This window comes from Pygocentrus nattereri, chromosome 23 (genome assembly GCF_015220715.1).
Source record: "Pygocentrus nattereri isolate fPygNat1 chromosome 23, fPygNat1.pri, whole genome shotgun sequence".
NCBI lineage: Eukaryota > Metazoa > Chordata > Actinopteri > Characiformes > Serrasalmidae > Pygocentrus > Pygocentrus nattereri.
The window spans coordinates 27,670,024-27,689,212 of NC_051233.1; the positions used below are offsets into that span (position 1 = coordinate 27,670,024).

The following is a 19,189-nucleotide window of genomic DNA, read 5'->3' on the forward strand; positions in this document are numbered from 1 at the left end:
ATTGAATAAGTAGCCTTTCTTTGCTGTGGCGTTCCAATTTCTCAGTTCCGTTGCTATGGTGATGCTGGAGTTATTATGGGTGTGCGGTACTGACCCTGAATCAAAGAATAAGTTCAGGAACACAGCTTTCCAGACAGAGTCGGACCAGAGGCTCTCCTACAAGTACTAGCCAAGCCCAGCTGTGGTGATACCGGGCCACGAAATTGTGTTACCTTTACCTGAATGTCCTAACGTAGTGCATATTTATAGGTAGATCTCTACATAAAACTGTAGCTAGGATATTTTGATAGCCTAAGCTTCCCAAAGTGAGCCATATTAAGTCCCCTGCTCCAACGACGCACCTCTCTGTGTTGACCTCTGCTGAGCTTCTTTGCGCCTCAAGCCTCACGAGGCCATTTTCCTTTTTATTCTTCTAGCCATTCGCCTTTGAGTTCAGAGAACTGCCATTTTCCTCCAGGGTACTCGGGGGCACTATCCCATTTCTGACACCAGTGTAGCACTGATAGAAGATGAAACACAGGAATATCCATGCTTGACCAGTAGTAGGAAAATGCAATATGCTGTTGTTAAAACAAGATCAAGGAAAATCGCAGCATATATTTTAGCATTTAGTGTTTTGTGCAACTTTTTGCTTTAATACTGCAAAAACCCAGACTTAAAAAAAAGAAAAAAAACATTACAACTAGCTAGTTTGCACTGATATGTAGCTGGTGCATCAGGCCCCTGCAGCTATATTGTTTCTCAGCATATCTGACAATCTACCAACTGTTCGAGTGGGAATGGGGCCATTTGATCTTGCTAGCTGTGAGTCCAATTGGCAACAGTAAAAAAGAACAAAACCACTGTTCCAGAAAGTCTGGTCAATTTTTTTCCCTTCAAAGTAATTTTCCTGTGAACCTTCCCTGTAGGGACAGGCATCTGGAGGAAGGGGAACCTTAGAAACCCTGAACATTATGTTCTTTAAAGCACTTTGGGACATCAACATCTAACCCACTGACTCACAGGAGAAGCTCTGAAGAGATAAGCTGAGTGAAGAGGCACGTGAGCTTAGAGAGGAAAGCCAAATCATTGGAGCTGCAGTGGGCCATATGGTCACCCTTGTGAAAAGGTTTTAAAAGAAAAATCACTCCATCTTTGAACCTTTTTTAGAAAGGAAAAAAAAAACAAGACAAACACATACCTGGAAAAAGTCTTTTTATTGGAAGTTTCTTTTTTTTTCTCATGACCTTTCAAACAGTTTGCCTTTTGTTTGAAAAAGAAAGGGTCAAATACTTTTTACAGAGCTTATTTACAGATACGGTGGTTCGATCACAGAGGATCCAGGCATGCAATCAAGATCTTGTTTCATACAAAACATCTATCTGCGCGCAAACACACCACGCATCTGGCCTTCAGTCAAACCGAGTGTGAATCGGCACCTTTTTTTTTTTTTACACAGGGATACAAACAGTTGCAAAACGACCAGTGCAAAGAAAAACAAAAACGTCGCTAAGCATGGCACATGCTGGACCTCGAAACCTTTCTGAACAATGCCTTGTTGTCCTCAATCTCATCTGTCGCTATGAAGAAGTGCGGATGTGTAGTGCACTGGCTTCCAAAGGAAAAAAGATCTGGTGATAGAAAATGACAAAAGCTGCATTGCCGTATCCTGTAATAAAGTGCAAAACTGAGCATGGTGAACGATACGAAACCAAGAAGGCAAACTGGCAGTCTATAGCTGGGTGTCTCGCAGCAAAGGTTTCATGATTGGCGTGGAATGGCACTAACAAACGAATACTGTTACACATGGATTTGAGAAAGAGGCCTTTGTAATATTGTGCTGTATGTGTGCTCCGTTGAACTCCCTTGACTAAGTTTACGACAGGGAGAAGTTTTGAGATGAAATCTTTAGGTCCTTAGCCAGTCAGAGGAAGTCATTAATACATGTGTAGATGGTTTTCATCCTGTGAGTAGGGTGTGCGCTCAAAAAAACCCGGCTATTAGTCAATCTTTTCCGCAGAAAAAAGCAAAGAATGTCAACAAGTCATTAAGCGTGCCACATCTTGCTCAATATAAAGAACAAGATGTTGGCATCCACATCACAGATGGCCATGGACCGAAAAGGAAAATATCTGATTGCTTCTTTAATTTTTGGGGAGAGATGCAGTTATCTATATAGCTTAGCTGCCCATGAACAGAAACAACTACTCAAGAGTGCAGGGCAGCCCCCATCAGTCCAAACCTTGTTTCCAACTAAAAACCTCCCTGCAACTCTCAAAATAGCCAGTAAATAATTGTTTTTAATTGCACCATTTAAACCTTGTTGGACAAGGATTCTAACTGGAATATCAAGTGCCATCTGCAGAGTTTGCATATCACCTTCTTGGACCAATTTCGAAGTGGGCTCGTTCAGAAGACGTTTGCCTTTATCTTGTGCATTGCACAACTGATGCGTGTGAACATTACGTTCAGGACAACAAAATTATGCAAACACTTCAGAGAGCCATTAGCTACAAGATTTGTAGAAATATCCACAGTTGTACCTGTAATTCACACACATCAAGTACACAGTTACAGTACAGAACAAAAGTCAATGACCACCCTTTATTTAATGCAGACCAAGTACCTAGCACAAGTTACTCATGTATCAGGAGATATTTATGAGAAGATTAGATAAAATAATCCACTAGCATAAGAAAGAAGAAAGTCAAAGGAAATGAGTTGAAAAAAGCAGGAGTCTTCAAAGCTAGAGAGCTAAATGATTAGACCACCAAGACTGCCCCCATCAGATAAACAGCACTTAAAGCCTTGGTCTTTGAGAGGAGAGCATCAAGCTCCAATCTTGATTCAGAGCTGAAAACATCCACTGCCACCCTTCCACCTTCCAACTCAGTGCTATGGGTCTGAAAGGATGTGCAGCTGTCAAGAACAGCCTCGCTGAGAAAAGACATAGAAAGAAAGAAAGCTGCTGGTTTTCTCAGAACTGACTGGTCACTCCAGAGTCCAACCGCTATAAAACACAACCAAAGTCTGAGACTGAATTTTGGCAGTGTGGAAGAATATCCCTGGAGATTTCTTTAACAAATGAATATGTCGCTGTTGTCAGACGAAAATCTCTTATCTCCAAAATAATAAGTTTACAGGAGAAGGAAAAAACATACTTTACTTTTAATGTAAGTCAATGGAACCAGACTTTTTTCCCAGTCATTTTGGGGGATTTCTTTTAGTCTATTTGTCATTAAACTTCCACACAGCCTAAAGGGTAACAGGCATAACAGGCAGATATGAGGTTTTCTTCCATCAACAGCAAGAAGCTAATGATGTATTTCATGTAATAAAATGTGATATTTATGTAGTTGTTGAGGCTCTTGTGTCATTTTCTTTCACATTTTCTGCTTTTTTTCGAGGCTGAAAAATGAACAGTCAAACCATAACAGCTGTTTCCACTGAAAATGAAAGAAATAAAGGGTGGTCTCTGATTTACACAGTACTGTGCATAAATAAAGACATGAATAAATGCAGTTAATCGACTAGCAGAATCTGGATCGACCAATAAATCACAGATACTGAGAGTGAGACACGAAGTGTGTATGTGATTCACTCCTGATAGCTCCTGTAACGAGCCATAAATGGTGTGGCTCATTTGGCACTGAACTGACACGGCTGTCATCGGCCTGTGCGTGAGCCAAGGGGGGGCGATGCCACACTCATTGCAAAATCAACTTTCAGCAAGGATGAAGAAATTGACAATTACAGAATGATACACTAGTATAAATGCTAGCTTTGTTACTATGTACCCTTGGCTTGTTTCCTCTGAACAGGTGAAGGAGATTGATCTCAGCTAAACATCGCACACATATAAAAACAAAAACATTCATTAAAATAACAGATTTAAAAGCCATGTTGTGGTACATTAGTAGAGCATTTCTGAGCATTAGTACTAGGACATAGCTGGTTTAGCAAACAAAAAAGCCCAAGTGAATGAATAAATATACAATAAATACATAAATAATTTCCTTCAAATCTCTGTACAATTAGTAGTCAGGAACTGTCGGCAGTAACGTCACTGGTCTAATAATACATAATGTCTACAGTGTTGGACAGAATCACAGAGGTCCAATAACACATGGTCACATTTAAATACACCAAATAAATTAAACTGAAACAATCAACTTGAGAAAAGAATCCAACAAAGATAAGACCCCTGCTGTTTGAGTGAATATCTCACAAAAGAACGTAACTAAACGTGAATGTGATCTTATTTGAAGCTTTTCTTTCTTTTAACTAGCAAAGAAAATGTTGCACAGCTGAATTGATACTGCCTACAGAAAGAAATGCTTTTAGGTGATGCTGTGAGACACAGACTGTGTGATCCTGACAGATCTGGGTATCTGTTGGCAACATTATAAATTGGCACTGCTCATTACTAGAGTACCTGTAGACAAATCAGTAATCAGTTACGGCACATGTGTCAGGCTCCAGTCCTCGCGGGCCAAAACACTTCAGCTCACTGCTTCCTTAAACACACCTGATTCAGCTCATCAGCTAATTTACAAGGTCTGAACTTCATGAACTGGATTCAGAGTGTTAGATGAGGGTCAACGCTAATCTCGGCAGCACCTTGGCCTGGAAGGTCTATATATTGACATGCCTGAGTTACGGTGTTGATGTATGCATCCATGATTTATTGAGACTCAAAGCCCCCCTCCTACTTTTAATAAGTTCCCTGTGCAGTTTCCTCTGCTTTCGTTTTCTCTGTACTGTATACCTCCTCTCTATTTGAACTACCTTCAAAACTGAACTTGTGTTGATAAAATTTAGCACCGAGGTCCATAAAACATGCTTGTGAGAAAATGGATGCATGGGAAATAAACCAGTGAATCGATTCAGTGGAGCTCTTATATGTTCAGTATGTAAAATCGAAGATTTTCTTTGTAAAAAAGATGGTTTTAGGATTAAACAGTGAAAACATATGGGGATGTTTCTGAAAGCACTGAATCAATGAGTTAAAGCAGATAATTATTTCATTATTTTGGTTTTTTATCCATTATAATATTGCTAGTGTATTGCTAGTGTATTGTAATTTTGCTAGTGTATTGTAATTTTACCAGTGCTATCATGATTATATTTGGTTGGACAGTCAGTCGCGGACTCAAAACTTGAGGTGGGACGGGTTGCTTTCAAACTAAATTTTGTCACTTCAGGTCAGATTCAGGCTCAAACCATGGCACTGTGGGTCAGGTCAGGCTTGGTGTGTGCATGTGTATGTGAATGTGTTTATATACTGACTTCTCTGAAAACTGTGATGATACATGAAAACCATTACAACATTAATGTAGATTTAAAAAGTGTCTAAAAGTGGAAAGTTGGAGTAAAAGTTAGTTTACAGTATGTGTGTATATGGCACAACTAGAATGAAATGAGTGCAACCAACAAAGCTTGCAGATTTCAGGAAAGTCCTACCGGCTCCTGTTTTCTTACAACTAAAACCTTCTAAATGACGTCAGTGAAAGTGAAATTGTTTCAGCAATATTTAAAGTGATTAACTTAACTGAGCCTATAAACAAAAGGAAAAGCTTAAAAGAAAAAAAAAAACCTTAATCCTTTTTTCTAATGTGCATTGTTACACAGCTGTCCTATGGGTGCCAAGCACCAAACATGACTTCTAGGCCTGGTCTGTTTCACACTTTCTGTGTAGAGTGCACTGTCCCACATTTAAGGCCACTGCACACCAAATACGACGTGAGCAAACAACACGAAATATTCCGAAACATTTTGTTCACACTGCACCTGATGCAATTTTTCTGGATTTAGTTATTTTCTTGCTGAGAATATCTTCATGTAACAAAGACATCTACTGCTCTTAAAACCAGGCAAACTGTGCCTTTGGCTTAGTTACTTTCCACTGTGGAAAAGCGAGAAGCAGCATGGAGAGCTTTACCCCCTCATTCAGGAGCTGAAACTCAGTGCGTTCGCATATGGCTCGGATGTCCATAACACAGTGTGAGCTGCTTTTGGAGTTGCTAGCATTGAGTAGTACACAATCGATCTATCAGATCTATCAAACAGTGGGTCAGAAAAAATTGGGTTTGGTGTGCAAGATATCATCACCTATACTAATTAGAATTTATTTGGGTTTGAATAAATCGCATGAACAAACCGTGCATGGTGTGGAAAGACCTCAACAGTGTGAATCCAGGGGAGCAAATCAGTTACCAGCTTTCACCTACACAGTTCATCTTTACAAAATGTACACACACCTCTCTAACACCCATAAATGCTGCGTAGTGTGGGGGATAGGCGTCAGGGCATGTTTCATTAATGGAGCTTTATTGGCTTCATGCAGGAGACAGTTCCATGTCAGCCAATCAACTGTCAGACTTCCCGCCCTCACACTTAGGGGTCCAGTAGATGATTGAGTGAAGGAGGAGACAAAAATAACCCAAGCCAAAGCCAAATAGGGCAGTACGTATTTTCCCTGGAACATGATGTAAAATCCTCTCCTCAATAGAACAAATGAAGTGAAAGAAAGTCCCGTCTGTCTCTGCAGCATGTATGGTTCTGGAATGAATCGCTTAAGTTCTTGGCAGCTCTGTTATGGGTGCTAATACCCTTGTCATCACCTACATGGTGCCAGTGCTGGTTCCTGGGATTACAGAACTGGAAGTGGGCTCTGCCAAGCCTGGAAACAGAAGTCAACTTGACATACATTTCCTCAGTTTTTTCTGCTGAACCCACATTTAAGCGCATTCTCTTGAATTTCCATTTACGATCTGCTTGTCTTCTTGAGCTCTCCAAGTTATCATGTACTTATCTTGAGGGCCAGATTGGTCAATGAAGCCTTAGTTTCTTCCACAAACCACTGGCAATCCACAACTTTGCTCCTGATTTTTTCTTGTTTTTCTCTCTTCATTTTCTTCTTATTGTCTCAACTCCCGTAAACAACTTCTTGTGGAGATGGAATAAACCGCACCCCACTGGTTCCTTGGTCAAGGCCCAGCAAGTCAATGAGGCCAAAATGTTACGGGTTACACATATTTTCATTGTGGAAATGTAAGCTTTGAGCTTAGGTAATAGTTCTGGTAGAGCACCAGCACAAGCACCAGTCAGTTTAAAAGGGGTATAACAGATAAAGGGCCTTTTGCTCAGAGAAGGGTTCAAAGCTCTCTTGAGGTCAACAGACTGGAAGTGGCCGAAGTGTAAGACGGAGGCAAGGCAGGACGCAAGATGCTAAGGAACGTCTGCCAATCCTGCTTTCCAGGCTTTTTCATGGCTTTTACTGCAGTGCTACAGGGTGGACAGCTGAGTGGGTTTTGAGGATGGTAAGTCCAGCAAGGCTTGAACGGTGACGCCGACTTTCACCAAACCACGCTCCTCCAGAATGTGATGAGGCAAACATAACTTGTCCTGTGGAAAAGACACATAAAGAGATCAAGCTAGTGCTGTAACATGTGTTAGTTTTTATGACTATACTGGCTTGCAATATTAATACTGTGTTTCAATGTTCAATGAATTACTGACAGACAACAGATCATAAAATGTTCTTCCTTGCTGTGATCAACTTGATCTAGATGAGTATTCTGTGGCCATAATATGATCCAGTTACAAATTCTGGTCAAAACAAACCAGGCCAAACTTTAACTATGCCACATCTATAAAACATCTCCGCTCTAATTCATCCCAAAGGTGTTCTATTGGGTTGAGGTCAGGACTCGGTCACTCTGAAAAACCATAATCCCCTGCCTATAAACTTTATACTTGGCCGTACTGTTCTCCTGGCAACCGCCAAACCCAGACTCGTCCATCAGATTCCCAGACTGAGAAACGTGATTTGTCACTCCAGAGAACACGTCTCCACTGCTCTAGTCCAGTGGCGGCACTTCATTGAACGCTTTGCATTGTGCTTGGTGATGTAAGGCTTGGATGCAGCTGCTTGGCCATGGAAACCCATTCCATGAAGCTCTCTATGCTGTTCTTGAGCTAATATAAAGGCCACATGAAGTCTGCAGAAAGTTGGTAACCTCTGCGCACCATGTGTCTCAGCATCCGCTGACCCCGCACTGTCATTTTATGTGGCCTACCACTTAGTGGCTGAGTTGCTGTCGTTCCCAATCGCTTCCACTTTGTTATAATATCACTGACAGTTGACTGTGGAATGTTTAGTAGCGAGGAAATTTCACAACTGGACTGCACAACTGGAGCACCCAATTCTTTCACAAATGTTTGTAGAAGTATCTTTATTGATGATGTAACTCATGATGATAGCAGACGAATGAGTTCAGAAGTCTACAGGAATATTGTCTGAAAATTTACAGAGAAATGCACCTTAACCATGAGGAACTTCATCATGCACCAAGACAAATACCCTAAACAACACACTGCAAACACAAATTACTGCATCAGGTGCAAAAACATGGTTTTAGCCTGGCCAAGTCAATCATCAGACTGATAGTCAATCACCTAATTGAGCATGCAGTTTATGTCTTGTAGAGGAGGCTGAATGTCTTTTAATATATCTGCTCCTATAGTTTTACCTAAAAAAATGGACCAAAGGTGCCATGTTCTAAGTTATTAAACACACATAGATATAAATACCAGGAAATAAAAGCTTAAATTCTGATCTATCACACATACTAATCTTTCGATCTAAAACCAAAAGTCTCCAGTGCATGACAGAAACAACTGCCCTGCCATTCAAGTTCTTTCTGAGAAGAATGTATTTTGTCTGTATCATGCAACCCCTTCCCATCACTGCACTTTAGCCAAGAAAACACTGACATGCTACCACATGCTTATGGCCCACATGTTCCTAATTGAAGTTACAGGAAATCAAATGCTATATTTTATCATGCAGACAAATCATCCTTTAGAAGCAGATGAGGCTGCTGTAATGAAACTAATTTTTCATTTTGTGATGATAATCAGCTTCTCGGAACTACTCATACACTTTAACTGTGTTTATTATTATTTCTAGTCAGGCTAATAATTTTCACATGGAAACAGACTGATGTGAAAGCCCATGTATGCTATTTTCTATGTTTAAATACCACTGAAGTTAACTCAAAGGGTTGTTTTCCAGTATAACCATTTACATTTACAAAGTGCTTTTGATCATCTTCCAGTCAATGGAAGAGATTTGCAAATACAGACATAAAGAAAGGTCAACATATAAGATCAACATACAGCTCTGCTCTGTTTACATAATCCTGGCTTGTCTGGCCAGTAAGACATTTACCATATTTTTGAAAAATCTGAGTGATTAACCACAATACATTTCTGATATTTGGTAATAGTGGTCAGATGAAGCTTTTTATTATCACAGGACATTACATAGATTATATATATATATTTTATACACTGATCAGGCATAACATTATGACCCATATCCTTGTTTTATTGTCCATTTCTTCAGCTCCACTTACTGTATAGCTTCACTTTGTAGTTCTACAGTTACAGACTGTAGTCCATCTGTCCACTCTCTGTCCACTCTATTAGAAACTCCTACCTTGTCAGTCCACCTTGTAGATGTAAAGTCAGACACGGTAGCTCATCTGCTGCTGCATAGTTTGTGTTGGCCATCCTCTAGTCCTTCATCAGTGGTCACAGAACGCTGTTGGCTGAATGTTTTTGGTTGGTGGACTGTTCTCAGTCCAGCAGTGACACTGAGGTGTTTAAAACCTCCAGCAGCACTGCTGTGTCTGATCCACTCACATCAGCGCAACACACACTAACACACCACCGTCAGTGTTACTGTGTTACTGCAGTGCTGAGAATGATCCACCGCCCAAACAGTACCTGCTCTGTGAGGGTCCATGGGGTTCCTGACCACTGAAGAACAGGGTAAAAGGGGGCTATGAAGTATCAGAGAAACAGATGGACTACAGTCTGTACTTTTAGAAGTACACAGTGCAGCTACAGAGTAAGTGGAGCTGATAAAATGGACAATGAGTGTAGAAACAAGGGGGTAGTCATGATGTTATGCCTGATCGGTGTATATTTTCTTATAGATATATTTTTCTGTGTTTCTCTTCAGTTGAGTGGAAGCCTTTTTGTAGTTCTGTCTTAATAGTTATGTTCTAATGTCCATTCCCCCCCCTATATGCTTTATAATTGATTTATACATTACTTTGAGCTTGAGAAAGGTGTTATATGGATAAAGCTCGTTTTTATTTTTACTATTAAATGAATTATATTAATCAGAATAATAACTGAAATTATACAGTCAAAACTTCCATACACTTTGTTATGCCTGTTAATACACACTCAAGTAGACCCATTGAATTCTTAGGGCCATTATACATTTGCTGTTTGCCTGCACTGAACTAAATGACTTAACTCAAAGTACCTGTGAGAAAATGTAATTCAACACTATAAAATCTGATCAAATAAAGTGGAAATAGCATCAGGTAAACCAAGAAAGACAACTGCCAGGGAAATTGTGTGAGATGCAAAGAAAAACCCACAGACAACTTCTACTCAAATACAAGCTTCTCTGGCACAAAGCAGTGTTTCAGTTTGTACAATGAGGATATACTGTATTTAAATAGAAATGGGCTGCATGGTAGAGCTGGCAGAAAAAAAAGCCCACTGGCAATGCACTAAACAGCCTTTACAGTTACCACACGACTTCTGGAATAAAGTGATTTGGAGTGATTTGAATAGTAGGGTAAGAAAGACAGCTGTGCTTGCAGAAGAGTCAACAAGACCCTTGATGAAAAACACACCATCCCTATTATAAAGCATTGAGCTTGGCTCTCTGCTGGTTTGGATCCATATGAGCACAGAAAACATGCACGGAAAACTTGCTGAAAAACAACATCAATGCATCAGATAATCTGCCCAGAAGCTGTGCATGGAAACACCAGGACTTGCAGCAGATAAAAGTGAAGGTTCTGGCGTGGCCAGAACTCCCTGGACCGCAACATCACTGAGACAACAGGGGTGAATCTAAATGTGCAGTAAATGCAAAGTAACAGGAGAAGAAGTAACAGGACCTGTAGGCTTTTTGTTGAGAAGAGTGGGCAGCTTTACTACCTCAGAAAATAAACTCTGCTACAACTATTTCAAAAGGCTGCTGCAAGCTGTCACTGAGGGGGCAAAACATGCTATTTGGAACAAAGGGTGTCTAAACTTTTGATTAATAGTGTGTACGCACATTTCTGTGATGATAAATAGCTACTATTACTACGTAAAATAAACGTGTTCTGTAAGATCAGGCCTATTTTTCTAAAATTGGTACTCATCTTACATATGAGCTGATTTAAAAACTCCAGATATCAGGAACATGTGGATCCAACGACCGTGACTCATGGACTTTGTATGCAATAAAGTCTGCATGTAATTTGTGTGCCTTTCCTGCCCCAAATAAAATAAGAAATAGAAATAAACAACTTTTAATCTGAACAAGCATCTAACCACTACAGTCACTAGATATGTGGCAAAGTATTTCCAGTATTTTGCAAGCTGTGTTTGTTTTAGTCACAGACAGGTTTTGGGTGATTTGGTGTCACGCCAACAAAACTGAGAAGTACAAGAGGCCTACCTGTGGCACACCAAGCTTTTTACACGCTTCCAGAAAATTCTCAACATTCCGCCGGCACTTGGCCATGCTCAGCTTTGGCTGTAGGAGAAAACACACAATTATATGCATAGTTAACACAGCAAATTAAAGTGTTAATTCTTAAACCAAATAGATCAGAATTGATCACTTGATTGAAACAGGAAAACAGAAAATAAATCTAAAATGAATGGAACCTGTCAACAGAACCAAATTCCAATCAAATTAAATTAAACTGAACTGACTTGCTCTAAATCAAACTCAATTCATGCAGGATTGTACAGCACTAGCTTTATTTGCAGCCTGTGGCTTTAGCTCAGCAGATCTGCGTAGAATTTAACAGAAAGGTAAATGACGCCCTGTTTAAAATAATAAAAAATGAGTAAATACTTGTCACAATTTCATTTTTTGATAAAATCTTATGAAAAAAAGCATTTCTTTGCAACACTGCATTAGTTTAACATAAAAAATGAACAGACAGATTTAAAGAGCAAGATAAAGGAGAGGTAAACAGTAGACGTACATTCTTAAGTGAACAGTATTCAAAGATCCTGACAATAAGATGTTTCATAAGGTTAAAAATACTGAACAAAAATAAAAATACAAAAAAGCTACATACATTTATCTACTGTGTCCATCAACCATAATACGAGGTGAAGTAGACCTGACTTACAGCTCTGTGTGACCTTAATACACTACTAGGTGGCAGTAACGATTACAGTAATTCACAGAAGTTCACAGGGGACAATTTCATCTTTTTATTCTAGTGTATTTCTACTACAGGTTTACTCAGATGTGGAGATTTAGCTTGAAAAGATCCGCAATATCAGCTGCTTGTGTCCCCACATTCTCTGCAACTTCACATCATACTCATTTATGTGCTCTGTACTGGAATATTCAATTAAGCAAATGAATACTGAGTTTAGATATCTGCATACTTCATTAACCACACTCACCCCTACTAGCTAGACAGACAGACAGACAGACAAACAAACAAACAGGTAAAAGGCATAGGACTTACTACAGCAGGAGAGGGCACATGAATGCTGGCCACAGAGCGAGGTCGAATATGATTGGCCAGATGGCAAAGAACAACACCATCCATTAAAGCAGCACCAACATCTTCAGGCAATAAAACCTTCAACCTTGACTCCAGGTTCTGAAAAATCACACACATAAACACAAAATTAAACCCAGACACAACATGGCACTAGTTAATTCTTGGCTGTATCTGGCCCACTTCACCTCACATACTTTGGTAGTGAGGCCTGGTCTATGGACGCCTGACAATTTTATTTCAATGCATTTAGAAAAGTGTAGCCATTTTTATTAAGCTGTTAAAAAACACTTGGTTTGAGTCCATTTTGACCAACACATGAGCTAAGCTAAGCTGCGTAAGTAGGTTAAGAGACTGGCAACACAGGTACCCTCATCTGTGTGAGTAGGCTGAGAGACTGGCAACACAGTTACTCTCAGGTACTCTGAATGACCCCACACCCCCTTTAAACAAACTGCCATCTTCTCTTCTGCCATCTGGAAGAACGTACCACAGCATTTGGGCCGTCACAGCCAGCCTTTCCTTCCACAAGCCATCAGATTCCTCAACTCCACAGACTGAACTGAAGGACAATCCCATGGCCCCGCACACATACACACAACAATATGGAACTAACTCACCTCCACTTCTTGTGGTTCCAGTTTATGTCTGTGATGCGGTATTTAAATCTAATTATTGCATTTCACTGAAATACCTCACATGATATGATAAAACGTATATACCTATAACAAGGGTAGGTGCTAGAATTACTGTACCATGTCTGTACCATACCTGTTCTGGTTGCTGCCTCAGTGACCAAGTCTTTCATGTCATTTATTGTACTGTATTGTCTGCACTGTGGTTAATATATTGTGTCACACTTGTGTTTCTGTGTTGCACCATGATCCTGGAGGAATGTTCTTTTGTTTCACTGTGTATTTGTACATAGCTGAAATGACAATAAAGCCTCTGAAGCTTGGAAATTCAGAGAAGCACTTAATGGTTACTGGGCTATTTTAAACCTTAAAAAGAAATGGCTACATATTAGGGAAGTGTTTTTTAATCAGTTTCAGAGGAGTGTTACTCAAGTCTAGCTCACGTCTTTATTGTCAACATGTGTTCAACCCCATTTGCCAGCGATTATGGATTTTGCGCACTGTGTTCGTTTCAGGCAGACTAAACAATCACAGAACTGCAGACAGTTTTCACGCCTCTATGAAAGACCCTCTGACTGACTGTAATGTGACCCTCTTTACATCACTAACAGATAAAACAGATAAACAGAGCTCTGGACCAAAATGCAGTGCACCAGGCAGCAGATGAACTCACATGTTTTTAAATATATGTTTAAGTGGCAGCTTGTTGAGAGAAAGAATCTAGGCCACTGGTTCTCAAACTGTGGTATGCATACCTCAGGTATGAACTTGATAGCTATGCCAATAAAATGACACTCACCGGCTGGCCTGATGCGGTTTTACAGGGAAAAAAACACACACTACTTGTGCTTAAAGAACAGTGCAGTAACAGTGCAACAAAGGAACAACAGCTCTTAAATGCTGAATAAAAATATAAATGAAAAGATGAACATTTCTATGGATCTCAGTTACCTACATAGACCTGTACATGAAAAACTGTACATCTGCAACACGTATTTGTCTGCAAGAGTGCAATCACTGAACAGATATGTAGCATGACATCCATCCATCCATCCATTTTCTAAGCCGCTTCTCCGTCAGGGTCGCGGGGTGTAGCATGACATATCAGAAATATTAAATTAGCTCAGATGAAGAGAATGCTTTTGGTTTTTTAAGTGTTTGTTTTAGTTTCATGTCACAGTTTTCACTTATATTTCACTTATACTTGGCTCTTCCTGACTTTAAAAAAAAATGTTATATATATATTGGACCAATAAAATGATTCATTTAAAATGCTGCTGTTTAAACCAAAGGAGTGATGGTGGTTTGTGAAGTGAGGTGGGTAGTATAGTGTAGTGGATAACACCTCTGTCTTCTATGTTGTAGATTCGGGTTCAATCCCCTGCCTAGGCAGGCACCCTATACAATACCAATAGGAGTCCTTGGGCAAGACTCCTAACACTACCTTTGCCTACCTGTGTAAAAATAATCAATTTGCAAGTTGCTCTGGATAAGAGCCAAATGCCATAAATGTAAATGCTACTGAGCTTAATACATCACTTACTACATATGTACTGTAGGCACAACAGCTACAAACACATTATAAACCTTTTCATTTGTCTGCCTCTCGGATTCCACACGCTCAAAACCAAACAGACGATAAAGGACTGGTAAACGTATGAGACTGTGCTTTATCATTTATTATATTTACCTGAGTAACCATATATCATTACTCCAAATTTCATTTCCACTTCCTAATTTCTGCTTTCTTTCCATCTCATGTAATGAATAGGCATTAAACTTGCTCCTCACAAGCACCTTGCAAGTTTTTAGAACTTGGGATGTTTAAGCTCAGCCTATAATGTTTAGTACAGTAGCTTTATGTAACCAATCATTATTTAATTAACTATGTTTTGATTATTGTCTTCCATGACATGTTCACAGGGAGGATTGCTGGAAAGTGCTTAATTCTATGACGTTTATATGCTTATTCTGTCAGATTAACAGAATCAGTCATACTGTTTCCAGGGCCTGATCCTCTTACATCATCTTAAAATGTTCTGTATTTTTCCTGTGCCTCTCTACCAAAGGTCTGTAACCTTGGTACTTGGGGAGGGAGACTGTTTGAGCCAAATGACGGAGATAACACTCATAATCAGTGTTTGCTCCTGCTCTGTTTTGGGAGAAGCAAGCAAATGCTGACCTGGTACCATCTCTGTGTTAACCCTTGTGTGGTGTTGATGTTACTCAGTGGTCTGAGACACGCAGAGACATGCACAGCAGGCCATGTAGGAGGAGAATAGAGTGAAGGACAAAGCACCTCCACAGTTTTACTCCCCGTGGGTTCAGCCCAACACCACATGTGTAATATAAATCTGTGCGGGGTGAACAGTGTGAAGTCACTGAAAATGGGTTGTTTTATATGCTCTTTGCAGAAAATGAGCAAAGACCAAGAAACCTGAGGTTGAAATAATAATAAATCACATTTTTTCCTTTTGGTAAATATTGAAAATGGGTCCCACAGACCTGAACACCACAAAGGGTTAAGACATTTTCTAATAAATCCAACTTTCTCCTCAAAAGTGCAGGATCCCGTCTAGTCTACTCTCAATAATTCCGACAACAACTTCACCAGTCATTGCCTCCTTATAAAAGTGATGACATTCTTTCTTACACACATGTACCTGGCTCAGACAGCAGGACTTGAGGTCAGGACTCTGGCCTGCACAGTAAAGTTCTTCCACACCAAACTCGCTCATCCATGTCTTTATGGACCTTGCTTTGTGCACTGGTGCAGAGTCATGTTGGAACAGTAAAACTGCTCCCAATCTATTTGCACAAATTTAGGAGCATGAAATTGTCCAAAATGTCTTGGTCTGCTGAAGCATTAATAGCTCCTTTCACTGGAACTAAGGGGACGAGCCAAACTCCACACCATAATCCCCCCTCCCTCAAACTTTATACTTGGCACAATGCAGTCAGACAAATACCGTTCTCCTGGCAACCACCAAACCCAGACTCGACCATTGGATCGCCAAACAGACAAGCGTGATTCTTCACTCCAGAGAACACGTCTCCACTGCTCTAGAGTCCAGTGACGGCGCTTTACACCATTGCATTCCATGCTTTGCATTGTGCTTGGTGATGTAAGGCTTGGATGCAGCTACTCGGCTATGGAAACCCATTCCATGAAGCTCTCTACGCTGTTCTTGAGTTAATCTGAAGGCCACATGAAGTTTGGAGGTCTGTAGCGATTGACTCTGCAGAAAGTTTGCGACCTCTGTGTGCGACTATGCGCCTCAGCATCCACTGACCCTGCTCTGTCACTTTACGTGGCTGAGTTCTATCACGGTAGCAAGCTGGAATTCACTGAGCTCCTGAGAGCGACTCATTCCTTCACAGATGTTTGTAGTAGCAGTCTGCAGGCCTAGTTGCTTGGTTTTATACACCTGTGGCCATGGACGTGACTGGAACACCTGAATTCAATGATTTGAATGGCTGAGTGAATACATTTGGAAATATAATGTATGTTACTTATCACTGTATCTACCATCTCTGAAACTGAAGTCTGAAGCCACTGCTGTTGTAATCTAGTTCCCTTTTACAGGAAACATGTTTCTAGAGGCTTAATTAGCCACACACCCACTCACCCATCCTCTGTACATGAGCTCCAGCAGTGTTCAGAGAAAGGCATTGAGTTTGACTTCTTTACTGAAGGAGTCAACATTCAAACTGTTACATCTAAAGTAATGAATATGCTACCTGAATATCTGTGATGAGCTTTAAATTTAAACACTTAATCTGAAGTTAACTGGTATTGACTTTATCAATTACAGTCATAACTTGAAACATGGATTTTCTGAAGGAAACAGAGTGCAGGATAAATGGTTTATACTTAGGATACCGCTAGGTTGCTGTTTGGTTCTATGGTGATGCTGGCTGGTTGCTAAGGGGTTGCTAAGTAGATGTTATAATGTTGCCAAGTGGTTACTAGGCGGCTGCTATGGTGCTGCTCTGTGGTTGCTATTATGTTGCTAAGTGGATGCTAGGTGGTTGCTATGGCATCACAGATGGTTGCTATGTGGTTGCTAAGTGCTAAGTTGCTATTGTTGCCACCTCTAATTTCCTGCTGCCATAAATTCACTGCTACGTTAAATCTACTACTACCTTAAATGTAGTGCCACCTTAGAAATACTGCACCCTAAAAACTTCTGCTACCATAAAAGGGTGTGTGTGTGTTTGTGTGGTGTGTGTTTGGTGTGTTACATGTGGCATGCTCAGTGTGTGTTGTGTGTGGAGTGTGTGTGGTGTGTTGAGTGTGTGGAATGTGGTGTGTTGGGTGTATGTGTTTGCATCATCATGACACATGAAAGGTGCCATAACTTTTGCACCCCATTCGTTTCTATGGGGGAAAAATTCAACAAAATTCCACTGCTACATGGAAACCAAGCATCCGATCAAAAAGCTGTAAACAAGCTTGAATCACACAATCAGACCAGACAATCTGCAGACTTGCAAAAGCAATGAAAGTAGGAGCTGTAAGGCACTTATAACTGGTACTGGGAAACACGGGTCGGATCAGGACTGGAAGCAAAATACTAGATGGAAACATCCTTATTTATTTGCACAGGACTATGAATCAGTCAGTGCAACTCATTTCTATGCACCCTGATCCTTAACTGAGGAATGTTTTGCTTACACTGGGTTACTGACAAGGCCGATGACAAGTTGTAGGAGAATTATGATGTGCAAAAGCTATGCAGCTTTTGTCAAGAAATTATTCATTAGTATTTGGGATGTGGTATGTTGTAGTTGACGCTTTGCGCTGCCTGACCTGCCGTAGGAGACGTATCTGTTCCATTTCCTCTCTGAGGTGTTCCATTTTCCTCCTCATGGTGAAGCTGGGATCTGTGGAGCCGAACTCTTGACGACTGCTACGGGAAAATGCTGGAACACACACACACAGACACACAGGCGACAACGTACACACACCCACACACATTTATAGCACAGGATTAACAAGCCTCAATATAACTCAGAAGAGAAGCAATTACACAGTCAGTCACCTGAATATGAAAATGAGGAGCTGAAGTGAAAGGAAGAATTGACTATAATTCCTTGTTTATTCAAATTAAAAGGGTGTGTTTTGCCTATCTATCCTTCCAGGGAAAATTACGCTGCCCTTCACACAGTGAAACACCTGTGCTCAAAACCTGGCTTAAAACCAGATGCACGCCCCTATGTGTCAGGAATGCCTGGCTTGACATAAGCTGACAGAAGCCATTTAAAAAAGAATTACAGTGACTCCGTCTGCAAGTTCACATTTCCTTTGTCTGCGAGCTTTGCCCACAGCCAACTGCCCTGTAGTTTAGCGCTGCTTTGATCGGTCTTCAATTTGCATTATTAAACTTTTTAATAAGACAGCAGCTGTAGGGGAAAGGGAAAGGTGACTGAACTGAACATAAAATTTGATTTACAATAACTAGATTTTCACAGTTGATTTCACAGTTTAACTTATACATTTTAACTAACTTTTTGATTACCTCTCACTGTAATTTGAGCTAAGTGCAAATTTGCTTTGGATGCACTGTTATGCTGTATATATGCTTCACTTACAGTGTGTTACTGCCAAAGAGGGTAGACTGTTAGTTCTTGCATTTATTTTACTATCCTCTAAAGAAACAGATGTACATGTGCCTAAGAATGTGTATAAATAACCACTAGAATAATGATACAGCAACAAGAGCTCCTTTAGCGTAGAGCAAGGAACTAACACAACTGTCAGAACCAGAAACACACAATGAGTTACAGTATTAAAAATATTACACTACACACATTTCCTGCGGTCATGTTATTTGCAGATCTCGGCCTCTAATGTACAACTACGACTGACCAATGACCATGAATTTATCAATTACAGTCGTGAAGGAACGTGAAATGGTTGCACAGCTAAATTGGTTCCCACTTGCTACTTTCTATGGT

At 40.3% G+C, this 19,189-nt stretch overlaps 1 protein-coding gene across 5 annotated transcripts in view; it reads right to left on the minus strand.

The window, feature by feature from the left end:
- Positions 1-1,177: 1,177 nt before the first annotated feature.
- Positions 1,178-19,189, minus strand: part of lrch2 (leucine-rich repeats and calponin homology (CH) domain containing 2) — a 110,331-nt gene continuing 92,319 nt past the window's right edge. For all 5 annotated transcript variants that reach the window (XM_037533239.1, XM_017682334.2, XM_017682333.2 and 2 more), the window contains 4 exons: positions 18,042-18,154; positions 12,558-12,695; positions 11,522-11,599; positions 1,178-7,386 (listed from right to left, as the gene is read on the minus strand). In XM_037533239.1, the coding sequence (XP_037389136.1) occupies positions 7,267-7,386; positions 11,522-11,599; positions 12,558-12,695; positions 18,042-18,154 (449 nt within the window). In that variant the 3' untranslated portion in view covers positions 1,178-7,266. The remainder of the gene's footprint in view (positions 7,387-11,521; positions 11,600-12,557; positions 12,696-18,041; positions 18,155-19,189) is intronic.